The sequence below is a fragment of the Colossoma macropomum genome, unplaced genomic scaffold (genome assembly GCF_904425465.1).
Source record: "Colossoma macropomum unplaced genomic scaffold, Colossoma_macropomum, whole genome shotgun sequence".
Taxonomy (NCBI): Eukaryota; Metazoa; Chordata; class Actinopteri; order Characiformes; family Serrasalmidae; genus Colossoma; species Colossoma macropomum.
In genome coordinates, this window is record NW_023494807.1 from 22,317,766 (window position 1) to 22,339,149 (window position 21,384).

At 37.5% G+C, this 21,384-nt stretch overlaps 1 protein-coding gene across 1 annotated transcript; it reads left to right on the forward strand.

Annotated features, from left to right (window-relative positions):
* Positions 1–7,619: 7,619 nt before the first annotated feature.
* On the forward strand, positions 7,620–20,298 carry them6 (thioesterase superfamily member 6). The gene is made up of 3 exons (XM_036556255.1): positions 7,620–7,738; positions 16,693–17,197; positions 19,231–20,298. Coding segments are annotated over exons 1-3 (618 nt in total). The 5' UTR covers positions 7,620–7,736; the 3' UTR covers positions 19,342–20,298.
* Positions 20,299–21,384: the final 1,086 nt, after the last annotated feature.

Here is a 21,384-nt window from a genome sequence, read left to right on the forward strand (position 1 = left end):
ACAGCTTAATAAGGCATGATCTCATTCCCATGCCTTACTAAGTCATAGCCATGGATTAGGATCCTGTTCCCACATGTTAATATGACGTGGCCATGCATTATTTTTATGTACACCAGATGTCACCAGAAGGGCTCTGTAGGTTTGCTTTTGCTTGATTAAAAGAAAAGCTTTCAGCAACATAAAGGCTTGTTTTCGGTCAGACACTGTTGAAGTCTAAGTTCCTGCCCACATTTAGCCCAGAGTTTCTCATGGTTGTCCCCAGACGTTCTCGTTGCTGGACTGATGGAAGTCAGTTCTATGGACTGATTGGATAGACACTTGGAGTTTGGACACAGGTGGGTTTAGCACAGAAGTGCACTTGTGAAAATAAAGGTTCTAAAAAGGATTCTTAGGAGTGATATCGCTGAAGAGCTGCTTTCAGCTCCTTGAAGAATTAGAGGTCTTTTATAAAACAAGTTTTGTTGCAGAGATGCACTGTATGCCCAAAGGTTTCTAGATATCTGTTCATCGTTTCTTCTGAAATCAAAGGTATTAATAGATTGTTAACTTTTACTGCAGGAACAGCCTCTACTCTTCTGTTATGACTTTAAACTAACAGTTGGAACGTTGCTGAGAGGATCTGATAGCGTTCAGCCACAAGAGGTTGCCCAATCCTGGTCCTGATGATCTACCACCCTGTAGAGTTTAGCTCCAAACCTACTCAAAGACACCTAATTCAGGTAATGAAGGACCTCATGTGGGTCTGAATGAGCTCGGTGTGTTGGATCTGTTTTCCAGGGTGGTAGATTTCCAGGACCAGGACTGAGCATGCCTGCTCTATACCTACAGTAGTGTGCAAAAGCCAGTGGCCCATTTATTTAATTGAAAGGGCTATTAAGTATAAGTTATTCATTTTTTAACATCAGGAAACATACAGTAACGTCCCACACTGCTGTAGAGGCTCATAGGAGGCGCATAATCCCCACAAAATGGGCATGTTTTTATTATGTTGTTGTCTGGTACTTTAAAAGTGTGTGTATGTAGTTGCTGTGTTATTCTGTGAGTGCATTTACATGCACTTACTAATCTGATAACTGTAGAAAGTCAGATTTGTCAGTACTCTGATCAACATGCACTTGAGTAATCAGATAATGGGGAAACTCCAGGTCTACATGAGTCAGGCAGTAATCAGATTTCTGCTTTGCAACCGGCCAATAAACTCACAGAAGAAGACGTGTTAATTGAAATTATAACCGTACATCATCTGGAAGATGAAAAATATTTAAGTCCTTGATTTTGTCAAGAATGTAGTTGGTTTCAGCATCACTCCAAATGTATTTTGCTGCTATCTCATGGCAACACTGCTTGCTCATTTCCAGTTCCGCGGTCCGGTAATTGGATTTCTCCGATATAAGAAATCGGAGTATGCTGTTTACATGACCATTTCAGTAATCAGATAACTGCAGAAATCTGATTATGATCAGATTATTAAGTACATTTAAATACACTCTGTTGTCAGAGGTATGGGTGTTTTGTGTTGGGGGTTGGTCCCCATGGGGTGGAAGCCTATGGCGGATGAGTTCAGTGTTTTGTATGTGTGTTTCTGCTGGTGTTTCAATAAAAGAGCACTACTCACAGCAGGATCAAGGCCTCCACTCTGTCTTACTCTATGCCACAATATCATCACTGTCCAAAAAACCCCAAGTATCTCTATTTTTTCTGATTTTGTTTTCCATGTCATTTGAAAAAAAGTATGGCCCTTTATATAAAACAAACTGATATAAATGTACCAAATACACTGTACCAATGTACCAATGTACCAAATACACTGATATAAATGTACCAAAAACACTTGGAATAACATTGCTTTACATTATCTTACATTAAGAGCTAAGAATGTTTTTACTTTGCCATTTTGGAGCTGCTTATATTTTTTGAATAGTGATGATATATTTAATGAAAAATTACATAGTTGTAACAACTGAATATATCATCAAATTTTAGTATTTAGCATGTCCACCCTTACTACAGCTTCCATTCTTTTCAGGAGATATTTTTCCCCACTTTCAAAGTTCAGTCTTAGAAGTTGGTTGCATTTTCTGCTTCTCATGATCAAAGTAATCAAACACATTCAAAAAAGCTCATAGAAATCTAAATGCAGTTTTGCAAATGTCTCAAAGTGTTGAGCAAAGAAAACAATTTTATGAAACAGTTTTATCCAGGTTTTTTTTGTGTGTTTGTATTAATTCTAGAGGGCAACATACAAACACACACACACACATACACACAGCACAACGCAATATCCATCAGCACAGCCTGAGCTCTGGACCCCTGAAATCCCCTCATGGCTTTCATTCTGCGATTTCTCAATTGCTTCATTACTATTTCAGAGGCATATTGCGCCACAATCAATACGTTTCCATTACGGTGATGAACGGCTGCTTTTCAAACGCTCTTCTGCCTGCACTGATTAAGAAGCAGAAAGTCAGGGCAGAACATCGACGAGCTTCCACAAACAAAGCTATGAAAGGTGGTTATGATTTGAGCCAGTCTCTGAAATGAAGCCTGCCGGCCTTGATCTTTATAGGGCTTCAACTCAGCCGTTTCTGCTTTTCCACCACCAGCAATGTCAATTATTGCTGCAGCAGAGTCACCAGGAATGATTTTCCCATTATCTGTTATTAATTAGAAGTTATCAGTGTCTACAAGAGATGTTCAACATGACTTCTGACTCGCACTCACTAGTCAGGTCACCTTTATTTACAGTCAAGTATGACATTTTTCAGCAAATTCTAGAGCACAGTTTCTATTTATTTGAGTTTCACTTCTTGAAAAAAAAAAATATATATATATATTGTGTATTTTTTTTAAATCTTTCATTTTCACTTTTTAACATCAACAAAGCATTATTTGGCTGGGGTGGCCAATTTTTTTTGCATAAGACAAAATGTAAACATTATTACAGTTTCACAATGTCCCATTCACTCCACAGCCCATATATGGAAACTAAGCTTTTTTTGCGATGTCACAAAAGCTGTGCATTTACATATATCCGCCTATTCAAGCCTACAGTTAAGCCCTGTACATTCACGCTGAAGTTATAAGGAGTTTTGCAGTTGCAGCTCTTTAAATGAGGCACTATACAGCATAGCCAATCAGAACAAAGCTCATTTACATATGTCAGTCTTAAAGGGACAGTAACAAAAACAGCATGTTTAATTGAAAGGGATAAAGAGCTTGTTGTGTAAAAATGAATTATGACTTAAATGAATTTGTTTAAAATTTCAATAATCATAAGGAAAAAAATAAAATACATGCTACTGGCCCTTTAATCTCTTACCCCTGTAATCATGCAATTTCCCTTTTTTTGGAGGTTCCCAGCTGAACTATACAATTTTTCTTCAGTAATGTTGATAGAATATATTTATATGATGCAAACATGTATGATTTACACAACTGATGTAGACTGAACTAGATTTTCCTCTTCATAGATGAACAAGCAAGTCAACATTTATAAAAGTTTATTGTGTTTATGTTTTTTTGTGGCAGTCATACATGATTTTTTTTTTGACATAAAGAAAGCTGCAGTTTTATTTTATCACAACAGCTGTCTTGGAAAGTTTTCACAATAGGGGGTTCTCTCCCCTCCCCTTTCAACTTCAGTGTTCACTAGCAGCTCAGCGTAGAGTCACAACATTTCATACACAGAGTGTCAAGCGTCCTAGTTAATCCAATAACAGAGTTACATGGAAAACATATTTTATTTACTTATACTGATTGAAAATTTCAGAGCTAATTTCCATTCCACTGGCAGAATGGAAACTAAATTTCTTAATAGGATTTTAAATTGTCTATTGTATAAAAAATGTAAGCTGTTCCATAAGATTGTGTTTGCAAAAGAAGACACTGGTTTTCTTCACATTTACACAGATTTCCATTCCAAAGCCTGTTTGGGGCCCAAAGCTGCGTGTCCCTCTCACTCACTATGACAACGTCAAAATCGAATTCAGTCTCCTCTAATATATCACTCACACTGACACTTGGTATATCTTAGAGGACGACTCTGGACTCGTGAAAGCATTTTGCCAACACTTATTGCCAGCATACTGACAAATCCAAGGTCATCCTGCCCCCAGAGAAATGACATGCAGCATGCAATGCCTCATCTTTCTCATTATATGTAGTATTGAATATAGAAAAGAGTATATATTCATGCTTATTCATTCAGGATTTATAGAATAAATGGCAGTGTATCTCTGTACTTTCATAATCAGCCTGTTCTTAAAGTCATAAAAAATAAAAGTACCATGCCATCATTTAACTACCTGTGGTTTCCTAAATACCCTTCAAAACTGATGGTCCCTTAAAGGAATACTCCAGTCTAATCTGTATCTACTGACTCGTTGCATTGAAGCAACTGTCCACAGGCTTCTATTGTAAGTGTCAAAGAGACTGATGTATGTAAACGACCTCTGTTCTGTTTGGCCACTTTTTATTGTGCATCATTCAAAAAGCAGCCTGGGTGGAAACACTTCTTATAACTTCAGCAGGAATAGGCGGGGCTAAACGTCCTTAGGCTGAAAAGGCAGACAAAAAAACAGTGAAAACTTGGTTTTCCATGACATAGGCCCCCAAAAATCACCCTCAGGTCCTTCTAGGCCTTCAGAGAAGTCCTAATGATTTCTGTTGCCTTTAAATGCAAATTTAAGAAGATATGCAAAAACAAGAAAATGATTTGGGGGCCCAGAGGGCTTTTGCATTTTAGTTGTAAAATATGGTGTAATAAAATACATATGCAATAAAATAAAAATAAAGGCCCCAAAAAGGGTGTTTGGAGCAAAGCCATAGAAGAAGCACTTATAGTGGCATATATAGTGTACATCTAAAAGCAATCTTGAAGTATGATGCATCATAAAGCCCCCCTGAAGAGAAGCAGCACTGCTGCTGGCTCGCCAAACTTTACTACCCACTTACAGTCTCTCACAGTTCCTTGCTATGGAAGATTTGACTGAAAAGTGTGAAAAAAAAGATAAAAAAACAGCTCTGTACAAATGATACAGATGTAGGTAAAAATAACTGCCATGCTGGTTATGCTGGGATATTGAGCTTGTGGAAGAAATTTGATGACCTCTAAGAATTACAGAGTTCCACAAAGTGCTTCTGAGCTTTTGAGTCCATTCAGCTTGTCAGCTGGGGCAATATGCTCTGATCGCAATATAATCATAAGATTGCTTATGGTTTTGTGGTAGGCTGTTTGATGTGATTTCCTGATATTATGCAGTCTTTGCAGTTATGCAATCTTTTTAGCAGTGCCTAGTAAAAGGGACAATAAAGCAAGAAAATTATGTGGGCATGCCCAATTACTGAATTCAGATAGGTGCAGCTATTGCTAAGAGGTGCATAAAATCAAGCATTCAGTTTCCGTAGACAAACACAGGCAGCAGAATGTGTTGTACTTATGAGCTCAGTGACTTTCAACGTGGTGCTGTCATAGGATACTTCCGTGCTCTGCTAGAGCTGCCCCAGTGAACTGGAAGTGCTGTTATTTTGAAGTGGAAACGTTTAGGAGCAACAACAGCTCAGCCGTAAAGCAGTAGGCCACACAAGCTTACAGAATGCGTAAGTTGTGTGTACTGAGGTGCCTCTACAGAGTTTTCAGATTGATTCTGGAATGTTCTTGTGAATTGAAGTGATCCCCATAGCCATGTTCTCAAATCTAGTGGAAAGCCTTCCCAAAAGACTGAAGGCCCTTCAAAAAATATCATAACATATATGTCAAAAAAAGTATTTTTAGATGTTTTATTCAATTGTTAAGTACAACGAGAAGTTATTGAATAGTGTATACTGTAATAATTTATTACAATACATTATTGGTCTCCATATATATAAAACCAATATAGAAGGAGATGGGGAAAAAGTTTCAAGTGGAAATAAATTCCAGAAATTCCATCAGCCAGGTGACATTTCAGAATTAGTTACACCATAGCCATTGAGTTAAAGTGTGGAGACTAGATTATTTGGCCCCATTATTTGATAAGGACAAAAAAGTGGGTGGTCTTACATAGGATGGAGTTTTTCCCCATGTTACCCACACAACATACACATATAACAGAGATAAATAGACAGAACAGCGTATTAAATATTAAATACATATTATAGATACATTTTATGCAATCTACATTCTAATGCAGAAACTGTCACTGAATGATATGTCCCTGTTGTTGTAAAGCTATGAAAAATAATGGCACTTTCCAGAGAGATAGAGTTCATTTTATGCCTTGAAAATCTTTAAAATGTTTCTTTTTTGGCATTTTGTGACAAAGTATTAACCAAAGTAAATGCTTAACCTTGAATAATGTTATTTCCCCACCTCAGGCAGTCAAAACAGATATTATATGAGCTATATTTTTTGCAGCCCATTTATTCATTTTTAGGGAGATGTGTAAATGGCTTATAAAAGCCATCAGTGTTAACTGAGTTCATTATTATCTAGCAAGAAATACATATATTTATGAAAAACATTTCGAATAAATAATAAATATATAAATACGTTTTTTTTTTCCTCTAAGCAAAAAATAGTTCAAGTTCTCTTGTATTAGTAATTGTAACTAATGACACTCACTACCAGATTGAAACTTCTGATAACATAACCTACTAAATTAAAAGTTTTATTTTCACCAAAAGACTATTTTCACCAAAAATGACCGAATAACAGGAACAATCCAGGATAACAGGGTTGAACACAGATCACATTCCCCATTCAGTTGATTTTGCTGCAGTAAAAAACGTTTTAAATATGTAACATAGAGCAGAGACGAAAGTTGAAAATTGCTTTAATCAAAATATTTTCATCATTTCATTTTCATTAAAAAATAAATGAAGGTTAAAAAATGGGTCACAGTGTTGCCAGTAACAGGTTTGCAAACAGCCCAAACTAAGCAGCATTCAGGAGTGGTTAGCTTGTAATGGTGCACATGTTGTTTGCTAACTGCTAATAACCACACAGTTTACATAAATTAATAATATATAAATATATTTTCTTTTTGAAGTGATCAATTTTCACCCATGTAGCCAAACCAATGTTTTGTGTGTAAATTAAAAAAATTAGAATAAGAATACTTACTCGTCTCTGTCAATCTGCAGAAAAGGACAAGACCATGCAACTTCCTGTATAAATCCTAATAAATGGAATGTTCCATTTTTTTACGGGGGGGGGGTGTTGGGTAACAGGTTAAAATGATTTTTTGTTAAATAAAATATAGAAATAGGACAAATCATTATTTTATCATTAAATTGCTTGGAAATTAACCAAATAATATTGTAATGATGGTTACTGGAGGATTTTAATGAATATATCTCATAGAGAAGTTCACCGTCAGTGAGGTGGGGCAGCCCAAAATCACCATTTTAAAGGTGGACTTTTTATGTGTTTTGTGATGACACAATTTTAGTCTCTTTATTCCTTTTAAAAAAGCTAATGGGACATAGCCTACAATGAACTCTGTTCATAGAAAGTGCGCAAAACTTGGAGAAACCGCTACAGAACAAACACTGAGCTCTAATGATGGACGGCTGGGTGAAGTGAGGGTCGAGGTCTGTGGTTCTGAGGGGCCTTTTCAGGAGGGAGGTTTGATGGGAGTGTCGCTGGCAGTCAGGGAGGGAGGAGTCTGAGTTTGAGACCGCGCCAGTTCAGCTGTCGAGCTGTGCTTACACAGAGGGCGCGCTGTGAGAAGGAGAAACAGGAGAAACTTCTGACAATGTAAGTTGAGCCTTCACACAAAGCACTGTTGTAACTTTTTACTTGATTTTAGCTTTTCCTCAGCGTTAGCGATTAGCTTAACGAGTGTTCTGCACAGCACGCTGGGAAAAACCTAGAACTCATGTGGTCTTTTAAACGCTCATGGCTGCCGAGCCTGTCTGTCTGTCTGTCTCTGAGATTTCAGCCCTGTAGTTTCTCAGGTTAAGTGTTTAGAAACGAACGTCTGGCTTCGCTGGGAAATGTAGCTAATATAGCTAATGTACAGGTCTCTTCACATTATTCACACTGGAAGTGCTGAAACTGTCTGTTCAGTTCATTCTTTCAGTTCAGTCAGTTCAGTCAGTCGGTTTATGAGGTGTGGAGCGATATTCAGCGGCTGCATTGCAATCACGATACTCGCTGATGTTTTCATGCTAGACGATAGAATGCCTGCGTTTTCCATGTTTTCCAGGATTTCCGGGAATCTAGGCCTGTCATAATCACGAAATCTTTATCTGCTGATTAACTGCCATATAACTACCTAATTGCAGTTAACAATTTAATATATTTTTTTTTTGTTTATTGTATACAGTTATTGAAGTGGTCAAAATAGCTGATTAGCTAACTGCTTCTGAGCTGTCAATATTAGCCCCCAAATGACGACAGACACAGCTCAGACCTGAAGTTTTGGTGCTAACCTAAATATGGGCTGAGAACTTTATGAACCCGACCTGGCCTGACCCACAGCACCAGGTTTGAAGTCCGAAACTGACCTAAGAGTAACAAAACTCTGTCCGAAATTGACGAATGATGCGACAATAATGGTCCATATATATTGTATATATTGTTATATGTATACATAACGATCAGGCATAACATTATGACCACCTCCTTGTTTCTGCGCTCATTGTCCATTTTATCAGCTCCACTAACTATATAGGTGCACTTTGTAGTTCTACAATTACAGACTGTAGTCCATCTGTTTTTCTGCAAACTTTGTTAGCCCCCTTTTACCCTGTTCTTCAATGGTCAGGACCCCCATGGACCCTCACAGTGCAGGTACTGTTTGGGTGGTGGATCATTCTCAGCACTGCAGTAACACTGACGTGGTGGTGGTGTGTTAGTGTGTGTTGTGCTGGTCTGAGTGGATCAGACACAGCAAGGCTGCTGGAGTTTTTAAACACTCACTGTCCACTCTATTAGACACTCCTACCTTGTCAGTCCATCTTGTAGATGTAAAGTCAGAGACGATAGCTCATCTGCTGCTGCACAGTTTGTGTTGCTCATCGTCTAGTCCTTTATCAGTGGTCACAGGGCGCTGCCCACAGGACGCTGTTGTCTGGATATTTTTGGTTGGTGGACTGTTCTCAGTCCAGCAGTGACACTGAGGTGTTTAAAAACTCCAGCAGCGTTGCTGTGTCTGATCCACTCAGACCAGCGCAACACACACTAACACACCACCACCACATCAGTGTCACTTTATTAGGTACACCTGCCGTATGTCTGCATTCTTTGTCCATTTTATCAGCTCCACTTACTATATAGGTGCACTTTTCAGCCCTCCAATTACAGGGTATAGACCGTCTGTTTCTCTGTGTATTTTGTTAGCCCCCTTTCACCCTGTTCTTCAGTGGTCAGGACCCGCACAGGGCAGGTTCATTTAAAGGGTATTATTTGAGTGCCCAGGTACAGTTGGATCAGACCCAGCAGTGCTGCTGGAGTTTTTTTAAACCACCTCAGTGTCATTGCTGGACTACGAATAGTCCACCAACCAAAAATATCTGGCCAACAGCATCCTGTGACCACTGATGAAGGACTAGAGGCTGACCAACACAAGCTGTGCCGCAGCAGATGAGCTATCGTCTCTGACTTTCCATCTACAAGGTGGACCAACAGGGTAGGAGTGTGTGATAGAGTTCTCTGTGGGCCCTAAGCTGTCACAGCACCACTCATTAGTTAGAGTGTTTGCTTTTTTCATAAGACCCATAATGCGTCTTATTAAACGTGTTTTCTGAATTCTTTTAATTATGTGTTTTTACCTCAAAGCAACTGATAAAAACACTCCTAATTGACATTCTGTTTGTTGCAATGTGAATACATCATTACGAAATCTGACAGCTGTGCGTTGTTGCCTGTGATAACATATCCAGACATCTTACCTTGTAAATAAGGTCAGCGATATTCTGTCTTTGCCATCAACTACACTATCACGTCAGCGTTTATTGTAGCTATCCAAGGAGTATTTCTTCTCTGGCTCAGCTTTCTTTCCCCTCAAGGTGTCCAACAGCTGGGGTGCTACAAAAGCTTACGCTGTTATGCTTTTCGTTGCTTTTGTCACACCACGCGACACAGCTATAATTTATATGTCAGGACATTTTATTAACTAAGGATGCACAAACTGTGACTCTATGAATGTCACAGACGCTGTCATTGCCACAGTATGTCAACAATATGGCAGCAGTGGCAAGTGTGACATTAGTTGAACACTACCTATAAGACAGTGTTACAGGAATATTATATAAAGGTGACAGTATTGTAGAAATATTAAACAGTACTACAGAAATCTTATAGTTTCCTGTTGTACTGCGATCGTTCTTATTTATAAGTATGGTCAAAACATGCATTAAAAGAAGAAAATTAGTTGTTTCGTTGGTGAAAATCAAGCACAATAGGTCGAAAATAGATTTTTTTGCCCATATAAATGCAGGCTGCTCACGCAGTACAGGTCAAGTGTATAACCTTCATATTCCCAGCAGTCTGTTGAGTGAGTTTGTGTCTTTAACTAATCCTCGACCTCAGCTGCTGCTGAGTGCACATTTTCCTCTGCGTATCAGAAACACCACACTTTATAAACAAATTATTGATTCTAATCAGAGATCTTGTTCACACACTAGTAAATGCTGCACTCAGCTTATGGTTTCACTGCATTGCTGAAAGTTTGCCCATAGGCATCATATCTCTGCCAGCGAAATTAACGTGAAGAATTAATTAGAAAAGTTTTGAGAATTAATTAGAAAAGCTCTGAGTGGATTCATTCATTTTATTTCGGTAGAGGGAACTTGTGCCTGGAAGTAGAGCCCAATTTATTTTTCTTAGTTCGGCTCTGACTCAAGTCCTAAGTAAGAGCCGAGCTCAGGAAATGCATGTCCAATCCATTTCCACACATTAATAGTCATATATTCAGCTAGATCTGGGTAATGGGAATGAGAATGCTGAATACGGAGGTGTAGGATTGGCTCAGAGGTTTTAGCTTTCCAGATCTTCATAACAAAGTTTTAATTTCACATCTCTGACTTCATAATTCAAGTTTATGTCGTGTTTAAAAATTTATGTTGTTGGGGGCACAAGCTTCCAGTTATTCTCACAAACATGACAGATACTGGAACCCACCTTTTGAATGTAGCTTATGAAATAAGAAAGTTATGAAGAGCATGACAAAGTGCAAAAAAAAGCATTTTGGAACCACCAGTGGTCTCAAGGAGTTGAAAAGGTTAAGATAAAAATGTAAATAATATATATATTTTTTTCCATTTTTTAATAATCTGTTTGCTATTGTTGGACTATACATTTTGAAATGAATTATTAACACATACAAATTTTACAAAATATAGTGTTTTGCAGTTTTATCTCATCACTGCAACACATTAATATTAGCCAATTTTTTTCTCTTACCTCATAACACTGTTGTTTTGGTTCACATCCTTAGATTTTAATTCATTAAATTAATTTTTCTTAACTAAAAAAAAGACGTGAACACATTGCGTTGATGAGAATTAGGGTAAAATATTGCCACAAAACTTTAAAATAGAAAAATCAGTCATTTAACTTGCTGTGCCATCCAGAGCTCCAAATGATCAAGTAAATTAAGTAAATTATTATTAAATTTTTTTTTTATCTGTGTGATGATTGACGCTCAAATATTTTGTACGTGGTTTGAGGCAGTTATTAGATAGTATTTATTAAGACAAGCAACCTACACATCCTACAAATTAAAATGTAAACTTTGTCTACTGTTTATGAAAAATCAGCCGAATGTGGCACAAAGGTACAGATGTCACAACTTACCCCGTTTAATATTTGCTAAAAAAAATCTGGTACGTTGATACAAACACAGTTAATTCAGTACAGTGTTGTTTGAACCGGGCAATTTTTCTAACCTAAGTACAAAATAACATATGTATCAGAATAAATTTGATTAGTGAAAAGGTCAAACACCCTATAAATTTCATAAATCACAAAGTAGAACAACAAACGTCAGCATATAACGTTTAAATATATTTTGTTAATATGACTATCTGTACTATGCTTTCAAATATGTGAATAAAAGCTCAAAAAAATGACTGTTTTGAATGTCACTGTGGTAAAATGGAGTTCACTAATTGTTTGCTTAGGGAAGCTTAGTTGTAAAACTGTGTTAAAACTAACTCCACCATGTGGAGGCTGTACTTTAGCCTGACTAGCTCTCACTGTGAGTTTTTATACACATCAGAATGTGCTGTTTTACAGCCACCAAGAGTGTGATTTAAACAATATATAGTTCAAATTTTGGTGCTCCTGGTGAAATTCCATGTTTTGTTGATTTTTTTTTTTTAGGTGAAGATAAAACACCCTCTACAGAAAACACACTTCAACAAAACATGTAGTTTGACAAGGGATGTTCAAATTTTTTTTTCTATGACTATAACTGCATAGATTCCACAGAGAGGATTACACTGTTTACTGAAGAAAAATGTGTCTTACAAGCAGGTAAATACTTTCCAAATACCCTAATATTTTCCAGAGTTCCATGGGAAAAGCTGAGCAAAACAAAGGTTGGAGGGCTGTGTGCTGTGGTGATGCGTTCTTACCACAGACAAACGCTCAAATGATGAAATGCCATTACATTCAAAATATTAATTAAGCATTTTAGCAAGCCCAAATCTAATCAATGTACAAGGACACAGGATACAATAACACTGTTATTGCAGTGTATAATACAGAAAACATATAAAACAGTCTTTCTTTCATATATATGTGAACCACTGTGTGTATACGGTTGTATGCAAAAGTTTGGGCACCCCTGATCAAATTACATATTTTGTTGATTTTCTAAGTGAAATAGGTTAAGAGATCTTCTACAGAGATCAGACTTCTGCACGTTTTAATGCACACTTGCTGATTATTTGCTGAATTTAACACTAAAAAAATAAAACCTAAAACATGACCTGTGTAAGAGTCATAGCGCATTTTATATTTCATGTTTTATTTTTTCCCATATTTTAAACTGAGAAACTGTGTAATAAATTGTGCAGAAACGGTCATATTTTAGTGTTTTATCTGTAGAGCAGGTGTTAACTCATTTACACTTAGAAAATTGTATTTCTTTCTAGACGATACTCAGGTTAATCATACTGTTTCTCACCAAGTAATGACCTGTGGTTTCAAAAACCAAAACTGTGAAAAAGTAAAGGCCGAAAATTTAGTGTACTGTGAATAAATATAGTTTAGGCTGTATCACATAAATATTAGATAGATTTTTTTTTTTCCAGGCCTGCTGTTTGCTTCTTTTCTATATCTTGCTCTGTCTTGCTCTCTATCTTGCCCAACCATGCACAGATAAAACATTCTCTTTGCCTTTCAGTGCAGAATTCAAGATCTTTGACTCTGTATTTCATCCATTAACCATTGTAATCCAGGCTGTTTGGGTTTCTGATTGTATGGGTTTGGCTGAATAGGTATTTATGTGAAACTCATTCCACATGGCAACTTTGAATAAGTGATTAAGTGAATTGTGCAAGTTTGCTCCCCCATTTCTCCCCATAGGTAATACCAGCTGAACCAGTCCTTCCTGTGTTGCTCTGTTACATTTCAACTCTGTGCAAGCAGTTGAATGGTATGCTGGTTAGACAAGTGAACATAACAGGTCTTCGAGTCAGCCAGGGTTACTGTCATGCCTTAACAATGAAGATTTTGTCCATCTGCAAAGTTTATTAAAGGAAATGTAATCCAATTCATTTTAAACAGTAGCTGCTCCAGTGTGATGTTTTTATTGCCCACTGCCTGTTCAGAGAGCCCAAATAGGTATTGGAAGGATGCCCACTGTCCCTCTTTGCCATTAAATGGTTTGATTTTTTTTATTGCATCTAATCTCAGCATCATAATTAAACTTCTAATAAGATGGTAAACTGTTTCTCAGTTGCAACACAAACATTCTGGTATATTGCTTAAAACCACAGATCCTCTGTTCTTGCCTTTATTGCAATAGTTCAGCAAATTAGCGATTAAACAGAATTTTCCACCAACATAGCCGGTCAGCCAAGACATGATTGGTGTCCAAAGTTTGCTTCTTTAGTTTTGCCCAGGAACTATGGGGCTAATGTAGCTAACAAATAATAGAGGAGCTAGCATTGTGCAAACTATACATGAGTAAATAATCAGGTAACACTCTATGTGGATAGTCCACTTTAGATGCTTTGTAGATACTTCATTTACTTTTAAATTACATTTAACTAAATAGCTGCTAAATTCACTATAATTTTCTTTAACTTTTGACTCTAATCCTAACCCTAGCCTTAATCTCAACCCAAAACCTAAACCCAACCTTCACCCTGCTCTTAGCCCTAATACTGGTCCAAATTCTAACCCTAACCCCACCACTGTTTAGAATCAACTAAAGAGTTTCAACAGATAGTTTAACGATTTGAAGATCTGTAGATAATCTGTAGGGGACTATAGTGGACTATCCAAATAAAGTGAGACCAATAATCTTATTTTTGCCTCAAACTTTGTGGAATTGTTAAATGTTCTTATTTGCTTATGTGGATTCTGACACTGTGTGACTCTGCTATCTGTAAAACTTGCAAAGGTATGTTGCACAGCTAAAAACAGTTGTAGCTGCCCTTCATTTTGTCTGTTGTTTTGTCCGTTGTTATTAACAGTATGCCACATAGTGTCAGTAACCACATAAGCAAGTATGTTTGAGATTATTTAGAGGGCAATTCCATTAATTGTTCAAAAATTCAGGATAAGTCAATCATTGTGATGCAAGTCATTCAAAATGGTTAATGTGACATGGTGAATTGTAGAGAAACTTACTGAGTCAATTCCTTTACAGTGGTGGTGATAGGAATCAGGGGTCACAATAGGTACAGCTTAAATGTAGCCATTTTATTTACCATCCAAGATGAGTGAACCTATGAATGAATGAATGAATGAATGAATAAATAAATAAGTAAGTAAGTAAGTAAGTACGTAAGTAAGTATGTATGTTTTAGGCAATAACCTGATTTCAAACCTATCGTAAAAAAATGTCTCAAACAGCAGGCAGTCTATTTCTAATAATTTCATATAACTTTATGTGAGGGAGCTTTTAGAGGTATTAAACTCTACAGAAGTATCACCACCACCGTAAACAAACTGACTCGTTTTTCTAGAACGACGCATTTCACATCAAACCACTCTGAATGACTTGATCATAACCATTTATGTGGAAATGTAGCAAAATTGGTAGAATTCCCCCTGAACAACTCAGCACAAGACAAATGTGTGCCGATTTAGGAATGCAGTTTGTACAAAACTAATTGGCAGAAAATTCCCTTAGGCTGGTTATGCGCTACACGATTTTTAAATCTGTTAACCCCAATTTTTACACTTGAAAAGTGAATTTCCAGGTCGGGGGCTTGATTGGAAGCAGTTGACGGCACAGAAACGAGTTAATCGTTGGGCTTCCGTTCTAGCTCCAGAGCGATCAGGAGGCTCAGCTGTCTCAGTTGTTAACGATGGAAAAGTCCCGTGTGAGATGGACAGTGATGTAATCATTAGACAACAGCCAATGAGACAGCAAAGGTGTGTACGCATACTGCATGTGCAGGGGACCACAGAGCTTTGGCAGGTGTTTTTAAAACGTTTATAATGTATGGAGCAGAATTGAAAGGCACCCACCTTACGATTTTACATCATTCTGCAAGGTCTTAGCAAAATCAGTTGTCACTGTAGAATAGAAAGAATCCGTATTTCTCAGCCACGTTCATTTCCAGTTTGCGTTTTGGCTACGGGGGCATAAAAAGTACAGACCAGTTCGGTCCACTTTCTACGTTGCTTGTCTGAAATGTGTTGTGCATGTGATACCCTCTCTTTGCCTTGTCACCTTACAGTCTGTGCTTCTTCACTGCTGTTCTTTTCTATATATCTGTCTTTTCTCTGTCTGTGGTCCTTTACTCTATATTTGGCTTTTAAATCTGTTCTGTGTATATTAAGCCTTTAAAAATGAATGAGCCGTTACAGTTCTACTTGTCTCACCCATTCTGTCCTAGAAGCAGTGTAGATTCATTGAGGACTGCATTTCAGTCTTTTGTTCTTTAATTTTTTTTTTTTTTTATCACTTGCATCCCAAAGGAATCAGAGGTCTTTGCAAAATTAAGGGGCATCATAAGAGGAGAAATGAATCATCTAACAACATAGATCACCATAACAGCAGACTACAGAACAATAAACAGTGGCTGAAGCAGTTGTTTAAGGAGCTGTAGTTAAGCCCGCTGTTTACAGAAACGTTACCTTAGAGAAACTCATGTTTGTTTGTTCTGGCTCGATGAAAAATGACCAACCTTTCATAAAGTTAATCAGAAGCTTATTTTGAACCTCTTAATAAACCATTGGATGGACCTTGTGCGTTGACCTGGTAAAAAAAAAAACTGTTGAAGTCGTTTGATATGATCACGTGATGAGTTATTGGCAAGTTTCGCGCAACTTATTCCACTAAGTTGAGATGCTTGCAACTGTTGCAGCTGAGTTTCAAGTCAGTTGCAGGATGCTTTACATTTCACATAGGTTTCAAGCAACTGAAGTTGTATGTAAGTTTCACTGTGTACAGCCAGCCAAAAGAAGCAAACTCCAGACACCAAACATGTCTTGGCTGATCCACTACATTTGGAGTAAGAGCAAAATTGTGCAAAGTTGTTTAACAAACCATTAATATTGTTGCTGTTTCTCTGTTGCAGGGAGGACATGTTGTTATGGGTATTAGCTGTTTTGCTGGTGCTCTTCTGCAGCGTGGATGTTTGGTACTATCTGCGAATTGTTGCTTTGCTTATCCGGGCCTGGTGGCTCTCTCCTGTGTTTGATGTGACGGGAGAGCAGACTTTGGGGGGCCGCGTCCTCCTCCATGACATTGACCTGTGCCACATGAACAACGCCCGCTACCTGCGCGAGTGTGACTTTGCCCGCATCTCCCTGTATGCCCGCAATGGGGTATTCAAGACGATGAGGACTCTGGGGGCCACTATGGTAGTCGCAGCGACCACGATACGCTACAGACGGCCACTGTGCATTGGTGAAGCGTTCGAGTTACGGAGCCGGATCGTCACGTGGGACGAGAAGGCGTTCTATGTGGAGCAGCGCTTCGTGTCCTGTAAAGACGGCATGGTAGCAGCCATTATGTTCTGCAAACAGAGCGTACTGCGGAGCAGCCCTGACAAAATCCTACAGCACCTCTGCCAGAGAAAAGTGAGTGATTTAAAGGGTTTAAATTCTTAGTCTCACAACAATCATGTCATTTTCCTGTTTTCCTTCATCAGTGTTCTTAGACTACCCAGCATGCATTACGCAAATACATGATATAACCTTTAGGAATCCCTGTGGTGTCAACCAGTCATGGCTGCTAGCATAGCTACTGATCTATAGGCTAATAAATGCAATCCAGCTAGCATTAGTGTATCTCTTACCTCAGTTATCAAGCAAAATTGTAAAGAAAACAGTGATTCTTATCTTTATTCAGCACAAAATGGACACCAGAGACAAGTTTCTCTCTGTTTAGCCAGAGAAAAGAAGCCAAACTGAGGTAAGATATCTGGATAGCCAGCTGCCTTGCAAAGTTTAGCTTTTAGCTTGTTGTCCTCCTCTTCTGATGTCATTTTTGATGCCATTTCTGGCATTTGAGTAAAGTTTTCTCCACTGTAATGATGATTTTAAGACAGTTACTACATTCATATGGCTGCAATACAATATTCAGCTTCTTAGCAGTAACATTAACTATCTGCCTTCATTCGACATTCACCATCTAGAAAAAACAGAAAAAAATGAAAACAATCCACCCAGAGCAGTTGTAGTTTTTAACAAGTTCTTCCCACCTTCAAGGTACATCATCAGAAAGGGTTTTCCTAGTCTTTAAACCCAGATATCTCAATCTATATTACTATGGAATCTCTGTTGGATGCAAGTAAGCATGTTAACAACAGATGCAGCAATGGTTACATTTTTCATTTCAGAGTTTCAGAGTTCCCCCTTTAAATGAACAGTGACAAATGTAAGATTTCCTTATACTCCTAAAAACAAGGAAGCCCTTAAAAAGACTATTAAAAAATATAAAAATGTCATGTGGAAATAAATATATTTAAATAAGTCTGTCCATCAGGCTGTTTCTTACTGTAATGTAATGTAATTTTTTTTTTACAAGTAATTGAGTTTAATTATGTAATTGTGACATCCATAGATTCAGTGCATTATGAAATTTCTGAAATCACCACAATTTGATTCTGTTCGATTATTTTGATTCAATTCAGAATTATTTTTTAAAAGTACACTGAGTATGCTAATGTGACTGGTGGGACAGGGCTGCCCCTGTTTGATTTGTTTGAGTTAGCCCAATCCCACCTTCTCATCCAATCACAAACACATGTCCTTTATTTGTATATTGTTTTGTCTTTTTGGCTCTTGGTCCATCACAAACATTGCTCGTTGGTCTACAGAGATAAAAAGTTTGGGCATGCTTGATTGACACAATGAAAACAATTCACCAGTGTTTTTTTCTGTCTTTATGCTTGGAAAAAATTAGCCTAAGAATTTTATTATGGCAAAAAATGACAGCGTACTTTAATGTTCAAAGATCAATAGTGCTGATTCGCCACCCTTCGACTGACGCATCAGAAAGCATTGATGCATTTTAACACCTAGTGATTCAGCAAAATGCACCAACAGAAATCCACTCTATGTTTGACTGGAAGGCTGCAGGGAAACGTAAAGATTTCTAAGGTAAAATTATAATTAGCAGGTCTTATGATGTGTCCCTGAACACCTTCGCAACACACACAAACATGCACATATAATACATATAAAGCATTATAATTATAAAAGAAATACATTTCTGTACGTGGATGCTGTATCATCTAATGCAGCATTCATTTTAAATACATTTTCAGTAGACCCCATAACTGAAATTAACACTCTCTGTATATGTATGTATGTATATATACAACCCTCTATACCTGAATATGGAATGTACAATCTAATTGGCCTTGAACAGACCAACTATCAGTGTAATGGTTAATGCATTGAATGTCTTCTTTCTTGTTATTCTTGTTATTAATAATATTGCTATTATTGCTGCTGCTTTGGTGAATAATATAGGGATGTGCACTAAGGTCGTAATGTTTATGTTCAGTTCGTTTTTCTTGTCTTAAATAAAAATTTAATCAGAAATGAACACTCTGATGCATTAATGCTGCATGCGGGTTACCACCATCTTTTCATTTATTTTTCAGGTTGAAGTACCTGAGTTTCCTGAAGAACTGCAGCACTGGATCAACTTTATGAGCGCCAGCAGTCAGGCTCTCAAGGCCGAGAGCGGAGTGGAGGAGAAGAAGAGCGAGTGAAGACAGAAATGAACCTGCTCTCTTTATGAGGCAGTAACGTACATGTTTACATGACACATACTCGGGGAGTCGCACACAAAATGCATCAGTACTCACACTGCCTGGGATGTGCATTGCAAATGGAAACTTGTGTGGGGTTTACATTAATTACATCACGTAGTCGGAACAACAGTGTTTAGAAAGTGATCTTGCGTGCTGTAGCTCATTATACTGATAGTAACGCTACCTAGACATCTACACCACAAACACTATTACAATGCAATGTGCATTTCATCCTAATTTCAGAATAATGCTAATTAATGCAATGTTTCACTCTGTCTTCAGTGTATGCACAATATTTGCATCCCTTTTAATGCATATATTATTTTTTTGTTAGAGTTTTGCTATTAAACTGACATCAGGCAGTTTCGAAAACTGGAGTGCAAAGGATAAAAGAAATAAAAAAAGTTTGAAGTTTGACACTTGCACTTTCACTCACTATTTCCGATCATGAAAAATTGATGTTCACTATGTTGGGAATTGGCCAGTAAAACAATACAGTGATTTCAGACAGTTCATTCCAAGACACTCTATATAGCAGCACTGTGAAAGAAAAGTCACTTAAAATAAACCCAGAGCTCAACATAAAAGCTCCACCAGAGGGGTTGTGACAGCAAAATTTAATCAGAAAAGTGTGGAATCCTTATTAAGAATAGCCATTGTAATTATTTTTTTTACTTAATTTTTAATTGAATTTACTTTATGAAAAGACAGGATTTTTCTTCTGTGGACGAGTTGAAGTTGTAAACACTTTAATGAGTTTTAAACACTCAAATATTTTTTTTTTATTATTATTATTTTTTTAACAAGCATTAGCCAATGACCATACAATTTTGAAAATGCTCATTAGATTGTAAAAGTATGTTCAGAATAAATCAGTTTATTAAAATATTTGATGCATCTTATTTAAGTAGTTACCTGGATGAATCATTAATAGTTAAACACTGCCCCACTCACTTATGTTCATTTGTTTATCTGGACCTTTATAAGCAAGAAGTTTGATGTAACCTTCACAAGCTTTAGTGGAAAACCCCTGCTCTGTATTGACGTCCTTTAACAAAGGCTGTCTTGTGAGGTTGACGTCACATTTGCCATTTAGTTGATGGAACATCCAGTTAAATATATCCACAGTTTAGGTTTGACTGTTTATATTTACATTTTAGACATTCCTAACTCAGCCCAGATATATCTTCAGTCTATTTCCAATTAATGATATCTTCAGTGCTTTGTGATCTAGTGCTAGTTCTAATAGCAGCCCCTGTGGAGAACCTTTAGCCTGCTGAACGCGACCGAGCATCTAAAAAGTCTTCAGGGTTAACAAGCACCACATTAGCTTGAAATATGTTGGACCCTTTCAAAAAACGCTTATGTCTGTTGCTAAAATTAGTATTAAAGGGGGGACCTATTATGTTTTTCTGTTTTTTTTTCCCCCCTTTCCTTTACTGTGCTATATAGCTTTTTGTGCATGTAAATGGTCTGAAAGCTACAAAGCTCAAAGTACAGAGGGAGTAACTCTGACCCAGAGAAACTGCTTATCTCAGCTGCCTGCTCTTTGGAATTCCAGCCCTTTACCTTTTTTACAAGATGACGCAATCTCATAACACAGTCCTTATATCCCACCTACCAGCAAGCTTGGCACGCCTTCATACAATGCACAGCAACTACTGCAGGCCACAAAGTGTTAATAGCGGTGATTTACAGCTACTCAGGAGAGAAGACTCTGGCAGCTGACCAGTTAGAACAGAGTAGGAGAGCTGACCAATCAGTGCACACTGGGCTCATCGGAAGGGGGACTTAAAGACACGGGAGCTCTAGCAGAGGGTGAATAGAGATGTATAGTATGAGAAAAATAATGTGTTTTTGGAACATCGAAGCATGTAAACCTATTCTAGACCCCAAAAATAAAATTATGAGCACTGAAAATGAGCATAATGGGTCCCCTTTAACTAGCATTACTTGCCTTCCACTGTCCAAATTTAGTTCCAGTACTTGAGCACAGAAGTA

Bases quoted from the DNA above. Each gene is read 5' to 3' on its own strand.
- them6 (XM_036556255.1), top strand. The intron at 17,198-19,230 runs GTGAGTGATTTA...TTTATTTTTCAG, and splicing joins AGCACCTCTGCCAGAGAAAA to GTTGAAGTACCTGAGTTTCC.